This window comes from Mesoplodon mirus (genome assembly GCF_964341445.2).
Source record: "Mesoplodon mirus genome assembly, chromosome: 7".
Taxonomy (NCBI): Eukaryota; Metazoa; Chordata; class Mammalia; order Artiodactyla; family Ziphiidae; genus Mesoplodon; species Mesoplodon mirus.
Genome location: NC_138983.1, coordinates 23959076 through 23969919, shown reverse-complemented (window position 1 = coordinate 23969919; position 10844 = coordinate 23959076). Strand labels below are relative to the sequence as shown.

Sequence of the window (10844 nt, the reverse complement as noted above, 5' to 3'; positions counted from 1 at the left end):
TGGGCAGTGGCTCTTCCAAACTTGGGAGCCGCAAAAAGATCTAGCCCGATTCTTGGCACTTCAGTATTGGTTAATAAATAACAGTCCCTTTCCTTTCTCTTGGAATCCAATCTGAATATAGATGGCCTCCTTACATAAAGGATAAGGTCTGCACACTGGAACTCTCACTCCACAAATACTGTCTCTCCCTACCTACCTCCCCTGACATCTCAGCCAAACCCAAGGCAAGCTCTCAAAAAAAGGCGCAGAGGTTACCATCCTAGAGGTTCTGAGCCCCTAGGAGAGCAGGAATGCAAATAGACTTTGCAAATAGGCGAAGCATAGAATCGCTTTAGATCGAAAACGTCTGTTTGCTCAACCTGACTCTGATTCCCTGAGCCTGGGAGAACAAACACAACCCTTCCCGCTGAAAATCCCAAGGGGTCAGGTTCAGTCTGGTAAACAACAATCCGTCCTGGCATCTTGCAGAATAGGCAGCAGAGGGGACTGGGACGGGCAGCAACAAATTGGAAGGAGGGAGGCTGAAATACACCTGTACACCTGCCTAGTGGCCTTGAAAAGTCAGGTTGGCACCTTCAGGGAGGAAGTGGAGGAGGCGGGACCCAATTCCCGCCTCCAGAGTGAGCTGGAGTGAATCAGAGACCTCATCCATCCTCTCCCTCCTTCCGGGGATGCTGAACCCCTGCGGGAAACGCAGAAAAGGGCCATTGCCACTTTAAATGACTCAGGAAGTGAAAGCAGGCCGCCTGACGGGGACAGGGAAAGTGGAACCGGGGCGGCGCGGGGGCCAGCGGCACCGCGATCGCCGGGGCAGCGGGGGGCCGAGCGAGCGGCGCGGCGCAGGGGCCGACGGGGGCGCTGGGCGGCTGCGCCGGAAGTGCCCGGAACGCCGGAGGAAGCGCAGCGGCCGCTAGGCTGCCGAGCCGGCGGGGAGACCCTGAGCTCCTGGGCTGGGCGCGGGCTGCTGGGAACAGGCGGCAGCGGCGCCGAGGCTGCGGGACACGGCGCGGCCAGTCTGCGGGACGGGCCCCGAGTGGAGAGGAGGCCGCGCCGAGGCCAGGCGGCGAGCTCTGAAGCCCGGAGACCCGGGCCGCGGCACAGCTCCCACATGGCCTCCGGAGGGGGCGCGGCCTTCGAGGAGCTGCCGCACGACGGCACGTGTGATGAGTGCGAGCCCGACGAGGCTCCGGGAGCCGAGGAAGTGTGCCAGGAATGCGGCTTCTGCTACTGCCGCCGCCACGCGGAGACGCACGGGCAGAAGTTCCCCCGGCACCACCTGGCCGAGTACGTCCACGGAGCCGCCCAGGCCTGGACCTTGGGAGCCCGGGGGAATGGGGCGGGAGAGGAAGAAGTCGAGGCCCAGGTAGAGAACGAGAAGGCCCTAGAAAGCGAGGCGGGGGAAGAGAGCGAGTCCGAGGAAGACTGTGAGTCCGAAGAAGAGAGTCAGACGGAGGAGGAGAGCGAAGACGAGAGTGATGAAGAGAGTGAGGAAGACAGTGAGGAAGAAATGGAGGATGAGCAAGAGAGCGAAGCAGAGGAAGACAACCAGGAGGAAGGAGAATCGGAGGCGGAGGGAGAAACTGAGGCAGAAAGCGAATTTGACCCAGAAATAGAAATGGAAGCGGAGAGAGTGGCCAAGAGGAAGTGTCCGGACCATGGGCTTGATTTGAGTACCTATTGCCAGGAAGATAAGCAGCTCATCTGTGTCCTGTGCCCAGTCATTGGGGCACACCAGGGCCACCAGCTCTCCACCCTAGACGAAGCCTTCGAAGAACTAAGAGTAAGTATTGGTCATTCAGAGCATAGGCCAGGAGGTCAGGACACCTGGGTTTCAACTCAGGTGGCCTCCCTGTGGCCACATTAACTTTCACCATGTCCCTAAAAAGCTGGTCTATTCATCTTGTTGGGAGCAGTGATTGTTGACCCTTTTTGATTGAAGTCCTTTGAGAGTAAGATGAAAGTTCTGGACTCTGACCCTAGGAAAATAAATGTACACACAAAATCTAGTTTACAATTGGAATCTAGTTTACAATCTGGAAAATTGTAAGCCTCTGGTCTCCGTATCCCAGGTAAAGCATTCCTTGGGATTTTGACTCCACTTAAGCCTATTCCCACAACATCTTCATTGTTGAGACTGGTTAAGGCTCTTGACAAGGCATTGGTAAACCATGGTTCCGCCAGATGAATCCAAGCAGGTGGTTCCTCTATAGTGAAAAGACTCCCTGAGGTTGTGGTTTTGATGATAATTTCATGTGTGCCCCTGAGTTCCTTTTAAGTTCTTCATGTTTGGTAGTTGTTTGGAAAGGAGGGTGAGAAGGTGGAGGCAAAATTGGGATGGGAGTGGGTGTTTCCTGGTCCTCTATCTTTTGCAGGAGGGCAGGGCCTTTATCTTGAACCTTGCTGGTCCCCTAGGACAGTGTATGGAAATCTTACAAATATTAATAAATATTTGTTGAAAGAATGAATTTGCAGATGATTTGCTTTTTATTTATATTGTGGATATTTACAATCAGTGAGAGAGACAGCTAGAGTTAACCAGGCAGGAAAGTTTGAGTGATCAGTTCATTAGTTATTGTTGTCATTATGACATCTTTTGTTTCCTGAAGCAACCTTGCAGTTGCTGGCACTGGGATAACAAATATTTTGATAATGAAAATCCCCTATATTAAGATTTTTCCCTTTTTTATAGTAAAATGCACACTCAAAGTGTATAAAAATATACCCACAGTCTAACAAATAACTATAAAGCAAATATTAATGTAACCTCCACCCAGATTAAGAAATAGAATATTAGGAGCAATATTGAAGCCCCATGACCTTTTTATAATTTTCTAGTTATAACCATCTCCCTTCTCCATAGGTAACCATTATCCTGACTTTTGTGGTAATAATATCCTTGCTTATCTTTATACTTTTACCACATATTTATGTATTTCTAAACTTATTTGAACTTGACATGATTGATATTGTATTGTTATCGTGCATTCTTTTGGGTTTTGCTTTATTTTTTCAGCACTGTGTTTGTGAGATTCTTCCAGTGAGTGGCTGTGGTTTGTCCATATTCATTGTTGTATAGAATTCCATTTTATAAATATGCCACAAGTTACCTATTCTGTCAAGGGTGAACATTTGATTTCCAGATTCTGGAACTTCTAGTTATTATAAACAGTGTTGCTATAAACATTCTTGTTCATATTTCCTGCTGCACATCTGCATACATTTAAATGGAATATAAACCTAGGAGCGTGATTGTTGGGTCACACACTGTGCATATCTTCGATAATATTAGATGTTGCCAACTGTTTTCCAAAGTGGTTGTACCAGTTTGCATTGCCATGAAAAGTGTAAGAGAGTTCCTTTTGCTCAGTATTTTCACCAACACTTGTTATTACAGAATTTTTAGTTTTTGTCAGTCATATGGATATGTAATGGTATCTTCTTGTGGTTTAAATTTGCATTCCTCTGGTCGCTGATGACTTTGAGTATCTTTTGTATTCTTTTGTGAAGTACTCATTCAGGTCTTTTGCTCATGTTTCATTTGGGTTGTCTTTTTCTCATTAATTTACAGGAGTGTTTATATTTTTGACTGTGGTTGATATGGGTTACAAATATCTTCTACTCTGTTTTTCCTTTTTCTTTTTTAAAAAATTGTACCTTGAACAGAGAAGTTCTTCATTTTAATGTAGTAGAATTTATCAATACCTTTCTTTATTATTAGTGCTTTTTGTGTCTCATTCCACTTAGTATTGATTTTTGGGTAGTGGAGGTAGGGGCTTAGTTTAATTTTTTACCCTGTACTGCCAGTTGCTCTAGCAGCATTTATTGAAAAGCCTATCCTTTCTGTACTGATCTGCTATGTCACCAGTCATATATCAAGTGCCCATATGTGTATGATGTGTTTCTTGGTTCTTGTATTTTATACCATTGATCTGTTAGTATACTCCTGTATGAGCTACATGTTTTCTCAGTTACCATAGGTTTGTAACATAGTCTTAATATCTGGTAGAGCAAGTCTGTCCACTCTGTTCTTCTAGAAGAGTGTCTCAGCCAGCCTTGGCCTTTTACATTTCCTAGAATCATATCATGAAGTTCTGTATTAAGAAAAAAAACAAACCTGCAGGACTTTTTTTGTTTTGTTTTGTATTGAAATTATAAACCAATATATGGAGAATTAATACCATTACAAAATGAAGTCTTCTGATCCATTTATGTAGGTCTTTTGTATTGCCTCACAATAAAGTTTTGTAATTTTTTTTTTCTGAAAGATCTTGTACATCATTGTGAAATTTATTCCTGGATACTTACAGTTTTATAGTATTGTAAAAAATGTTTTTAATTTTTGTTTTCTAATTGTATATAGGAATATGATTAACTTTCATATATTGATTTTCATATTAAACTGTCTTACATATTCTAATAATCTGTAAATTTGTTCTACACACATGATCATATTATTTGCAAGAGGGAAAGCTTTTGTATCTTTTCAGTCCTTAGGCCTGTTGGGTTTTTTTTTTTTTTTTCTTGCCTTAATGCTTTGGATAGGACCTCCAGTATAATGTTGAATAGAAGGGATAGTGAATATTTGTGCCTTGTTCTTAATTGAGGGATAATTCATAACATTTCACAAGTGTGCTTGTAAAAGGGTTTTTTTTCCCACAGATATATTTCATTAGATTAAGAAAGTTCCCTTCTAGTCCTAGTTTGTTAAGAGGTCTTCTTAATATTGAATGGATATTGAATTTTATCAAATGCTTTTTCTGCATCTGTTGCATGTTCGTGTGATTTTACTCTTTTATTAATGTGAATTACATTAATTGATATACTTATTAAATTAAATTTAAAAATCACTATTATGTTCACATGTTTCAAAAGCCTCTTTTTCACCTTTGGTAACCACTTTTATTAGTTTTTTGCTTATTGTTCAAGTGTTTGTTTTTGCAAATACAGGTGTGTACCTATATATGGTCTTATTTCCATCCCTTCATTAGTATATTTTACAGTTAAAACAACTGGCATTTCTGGGAGAAACTCAACTTGGTTGTGATGAAGTATCCTTATGTTTTTGAATTTAGTTTATTAATAATTTATGTAGGATTTTTTCATATTTATGGGAGAAATGAACTTGTAAATTTCCTTTCTTGTAGTGTCCTCATGAGATTTTGCTATCACGGTTATGTTGGCTTCATAGTATGAGTCAGGAAGTATTGCTTCTCATGTATTTTCTCTCTCTTTTAATGCTCTGGAAGTGTATTATGTAAGATTGGAATATTTCTTCCTAGAATGATTGGTAGAACTGACCATGGAAGCCACCTGGATCTGAAAAGAGAGAGAGAGAATTAATTTTGTTGTTTTGTATCCAACATCGGATACGTTTGTTTTGTATCCAATCCATTGACTGTGGATTCAATTATTTGGTGGTTATAGGTCTGTCCAGGTTATGTATATTTCCTTAAGTCAATTTTGATAAGTTACATTTTCTTAGAAGTTTGTCCATTTTGTCTAAATTTTCAAATGTACTAGTATAGATTTGTGAATCATATCCTCGTGTTATCTTTTTTCATGGTGTAGCTATCCTCTTTATTCCTTTAAGAACAGTGAGCATGTTGATTTATAATCTGTCACTGATAATTCCAGTATTTGAGGACTTTATAGATCTTTCTCTGCTAGCTATTGTTTTTGTGGTATTTTTTAGGTTTCCTTCTTTCCTTTTGTGCTTGTTATGTTCGAGTAGCTTTTCATTGCCTTTGAAAAATTATTTGTGGGGATTTCCCAAGCCTTGGCCTGAAGCTGTAGTCTTCGAAAGAGGATTTGAGTTTGCTTCTGATCAGGCCTAAGTGTACAGCTTGTTTAGGACCCTCTTAAACTAAATTAATTTCATGAGAGATTGCTTGGAACAGATTTTCAGGAGGTGCCTGCCCAAATTTACAGCCTCTTAAAGAATTTCTTTCATCCTGTCCTGCACCCCATCCCCCCTGCCACCCCGTTTTTTCCGGCTCCAAGGCATGGCTCCCCACACTCCTCTTTGGAGGGTGAGATAGCGGCAACTTTAGTTTGTCTTTACTCTAGGATTTTACTCTTTGGCAGGGGTAGGAGGGTCAAAAGTCTGTATGGAAAGGGTCTCCTTTAAATGTCCCACTCTGAGCATGCTGTAGGCTTTGCTTTCTTTTATCTTCTTTCCCCCTGCCCACCTCACTTGCTGCCTATAATCAAATGCACATCCCAGTTTCTTGTGATCGGTAAATGTACTCAGATCAATAGAGATGTTTCCTGTACTCTGCTTTTGTTAACATTGGAACAGTATTACTAAACTATAGACGTTATTAGACGTTCACCAGTTTTTCCTCTAATGATTTCTGTACCAGGGTCCTCTGGCCATATTACATTTTCTTCTTTTCGATGATCATGATAGTTTTGAGGAGTGTCAGTCAGGTATTTGGTAGACTGTCTCTCAGTTTGGACTAGTCTGATGTGTTTCTCATGGTGAGACTGGAATTGTGGGTTTGGGGGCAATATAAATTCTCTTTTATGTTTTGCTTTTTTCACTTATCAGTATGCCTTGGAAATCACTCCATAGATCTGCCTATTTATTTATTCATTTTAGCTGCAAATACTCTAGTTAGTGTCAGTCATTAAATTCTTAATTTATGATATTGTGTTTTTCAACTCTAGAATGCCTGTTTGGTTATTTTTTTTTAAAGATCCATTTCTCTTTATCTTTTGGGATCTGATTCTTGATTATATGCCACATTTTCATGATTATTCTCATCTCATAATTTTTCATTCAGTACCAGACATTGTGTTTAAAAGAACTGTAGACCCTAGAGTCATATTTTTCCCCCTCAGAAAGGGCATACCATTTGCTCTGTTAGGCAGCTAGGATGAAGGGCTGATCGTTTTTATTCAATAAAAATTTGAACTTGGTTAGAGCTTGTTTGTAGCTTTAATTAGTTTCATTTCACCTCTGGTTTCATATATTTTGAGGGCAGTGTACATTTACTTATTGACAAGAAAGTAGGTCTCTTGGAATATTAAAAGTGGCTTGGCATGATGATGGTGAGAGAAGAGGATCTTTGTTATACTGCATTCATTCTTCATTCACCAAGTATTTATTGAGCATTGGCCAAGGGCAGGTGCTTTCTAAGCATTGAGAATATAGCAAAATGGAAGAAGTCCCTGCTTCTACTGGAGTATACGTTGTGTTGGAAGGAAATAGAGAACAACAAATGCTCAAATAAACATGTACTAACTGTTAATAAAGAAAAAATAAAACACAGTGTGAGATTAGAGAGGAACAGGAAGTATCCTAGCTCTGCCGCTTGCTTTTTGCCCTTGGACAAGTTATTTAACAGTTTGGCCTTGTTTCTGTATCTCTAAAATGGGTATAAAGTTAAGAAATCAAGTAGTGTTTTTGTGAGAATAAAATAACTTAGTTTGTGATAACACTTTAACAATGCTTAACACATTGTAAGTGCTCTTTAAATGTTAGCTGTTGTTTTTATTATTATTAATAGGAGGAGTCTAGTTAAATGCACAAGTTTAGAGTTGAGAGGGATTTGAACAATATATGTTTTGATATCTCAGTGCCACACCGGGCTGTGAGTGGCTAATATTGGTGGTAGAAGGCCAAATTGTTGGCAAGGGCTAGAGTAAAGCACACTTCAGAGTGGGCCAGAATGGACAGAAAACCAGGGTAACAGTACAGCAAGAGGGGATCCGAGCAGAGGCTACGTGAAGGCTAATGCCTCAAGGACTAAGGTGAACACCTTGAAGGGATAAGTTTAACCCTAATCACTGAAGTGACTTTTAAAGTCCTACCTTTCCTCTTGTGCTGTATTTCCAGTTTGGCTCCAGAGCATTTGGTCTCCAAAGGATTCTGTGGGTCCAGATTTGAATTGAGCCTGTGCTCCAGCTTTATCATAGGAATATAGGTACACAGCCCATATTATGACCTCACATCTGGTTCATAAACTCTCTTCTCAGATATGCAGGTTTATCTTATTGTGACCGTAATTTCTGGTTCTGAAAATGGGTCATTGGGTCTGACAAAGGAGCTTGATCTGGTTCATGGATATTTTCATATGAAAATTCTTAAGTTGTCAAGGGAATTTGCATTCATAACTATATTTAATGAATCATTTTGTTGAACAATATAAGTGCAATTACATGTATTCAGAACTCTAGACCAGTAATTTAAAAAATTATTTTGAACGTAACCTACAGTAGGGGAAATATAGTTTACATTGTGGTCTAGTTTACATACACACACGCACACATGCTTTAACTCAAACGGAGCACTGTTAACCTTATTGCATATGATGTGTTCTGTTTGTATTCTATTCTGTTCAAAAAAATTTCTGGATTCTCCCAATAAATTGATTTCATTGCACCCTAATGGGTCATGTCCTGTAGTTTGAAAAACACTTGTCTCATTCACTCTAAGATCACCTGAAGAAGAGGTGGAGTCTTATGAAATGGCAAAGGGAGAAATGATTGGCAGACTTCTGCAAGTACTTATAAGCATCTATGGAGTTCTTAACATGGCTTTGTTATGGACAGATCCAAAAGTTTTGAAGCCACTCCCTTTGCCCTTGAGTGTGTCTTTAAGATGGGTATTTGGGAAGAAGAATGTTTGGTTAAGTGACAGTGGGAACAACTGCAGGGGCGCCCCAGCGAGGGGGCTCTAGTGTCAGGGCGGTCGGGAGGGTACAGGCATATGCTCGGGACAGCTGTGACTCTGGAGGGGCTGGAGATGGGGGTATGCCGCTGCTGTGTCTTGTAATGGCCGGCGGCTCTGGCTCTGTGCTAGCTCATAAGCAGCAGCTCCGGCAGGGAGGCAGAAGGTTGAATGTCTGCTGTAATGTCCCTATTTATGTTTTTATTCTTCTTGACTGAAGGATTTGGAGTACCTTCTAATAAAACCATGAAGCACTGTCTACACAGTGGTTCAGTCTGTGTGTTATTTATTTGTATAGAATAAGACAAAAGCTAAGACTAAGGTAAAGGGAATGATTGAAACTGCCGCAAATGGTTGATGGAAAGTTAAAGTGAGGGCTGCCGGTCTGGGATTCTCCGTCTCAGTCTACTCTTCAAAATGTACTTTCTTTACCTGTAATAAGTCTGGGACATATGCAGTGAAGAGCACAGACAGGGCCCTAGCTTTTATGGAGTTTACCCTTTAGCTGGGGAGAGAGATAGGTAGAGTAAATTTGGATGGTAGTGTGTACTATGAAAACAATAAACCACAGCAATGAAAGAGTGAGTCGTGTGGCAGGAGGGCAGGAGGGAGTTACTTTCTGACCAGGTAGTCATGGAAGGCGTCTCTGAGCATGTGACATTAAGGCAGAGACCTGAGTTATGAGATCTTGCAGAGATCTAGAGAAAACCTCCTGTTGTGTTACCACTCAGTGCTTTTTGCACGAAGTCCAGTGATTCATAGCAGAGATGATCGGTTTAGTTCATAGGACTCTTCATAAAGGAATTAGATGGCTCTTGAAGAGAGAGGAGTAGTGTAGTTCTAGCAGTTGTAATGTGCTGTTAACACAGGTGAAAATACTACTCTATGGAAGGAATATGAGCTTATGGGGATCTCTTTGACAGTAGCTCAGTTTTTCAGGGGATTCAGCGTTCATGGGGATGGAACTTCATTAAAGAGAGCCTAGAGGGCTTCTGCAGGGTTAAGTGGAGGGGAAGAGTCATCTAATTGTGTTCAGTTAGGGATGTGGACTCTTCCCACAATCTTCGTTATTAAAATAACAGTTTATAATCTAAGAATTAAGAAAAAGTCTGGGAGAAGAGTGGTTAAGGCGGGAAGAATGGTGAATGCAAAGGCTCTAAGGTAGAGGTGCACTTGGGGTGTTGGAGGGACAGCAGAAAGGTCACTATGGAGTATATTGGAATGAAAGAGGAGTGGGAAGTAGGTTAACAAAGTAAACAGTGTGTTTCTCACCTTGTTGCCACATTTCGGAATCACCTGTGGAGGGAGATTCTTTAGAAAATACCTGTGATTAGCCTCACCCCAGCCTTAAGTCAAAATCTTTGGGGATGGTCAGGTATTTTATAGAATGTCTTTCTATTGGGATTTGTCTTCTTTTCATGTTATGGTTAGACTGGAGTTACTGTTTTTAGGAGGAAGACCACAGAATTGAGGGTACACACTGTCAAGAGGATTGTTGAGAGAAAAGGTCCAAACTTTCCCTGCTCTCTCTCCCAAGAATCCAATGCCCTCTTTTTTGTCTTCCCCAACCTTTCAATCAGAATAGATTAATAGGTTAATAGGCATATTGTACTATTAGATGACTGCTTTTCAGGGTAAGGTTGCTGATGCAGTAGGTGTATTATTCTTAAGCCCCTCTGGGGATAAAGGACTATGTGCCTGTGGCACCACCTTTCCTTGACCACAGCCCACAACATGGAGGTTGCCCTGCTGTCCACTGATAACACCCACCTTTTCTCTTCCCTTGCATCGGACCCAAACTGAGAAGCCAGAGATCTGTCAGTATCAGTGCTCAGTGTGTCTTCTGCTTGAAGTTACAGTTCCATCTGGGATAAGTAGCTCAGTTTCATGCTCCTGTTCCTGTTGTGGGTTTTAGTATCCAGAGCCAGGGAGTAAATTTGTGCGGCAGGAAGGAGCACAGAGACTAATGGACCTCCCAGAAAAGAAGACAGAGTACAGACCAAGAAGGGGTAAAACAAAAACTTCAGTGCGGATATGTGGGGTAGAGATGAGAATCTTGTTTGTGGGTGTGTCTGTGACTATGATAGGGATCAAGCCAACGTGACATTGGGGGATAAAAAAATCAATATTGATGCCCTTTTCGGATGTCAAAAATGAATCAAGAATGAAA

General features: G+C 41.4%; 1 protein-coding gene across 6 annotated transcripts in view; it reads left to right on the top strand.

The window, feature by feature from the left end:
• The first annotated feature begins 834 nt into the window (after positions 1 to 834).
• Positions 835 to 10844, top strand: part of TRIM44 (tripartite motif containing 44) — a 119639-nt gene continuing 109629 nt past the window's right edge. For all 6 annotated transcript variants that reach the window (XM_082626275.1, XM_082626277.1, XM_082626274.1 and 3 more), the window contains exon 1: positions 835 to 1780. In XM_082626275.1, the coding sequence (XP_082482401.1) occupies positions 1109 to 1780 (672 nt within the window). In that variant the 5' untranslated portion in view covers positions 835 to 1108. The remainder of the gene's footprint in view (positions 1781 to 10844) is intronic.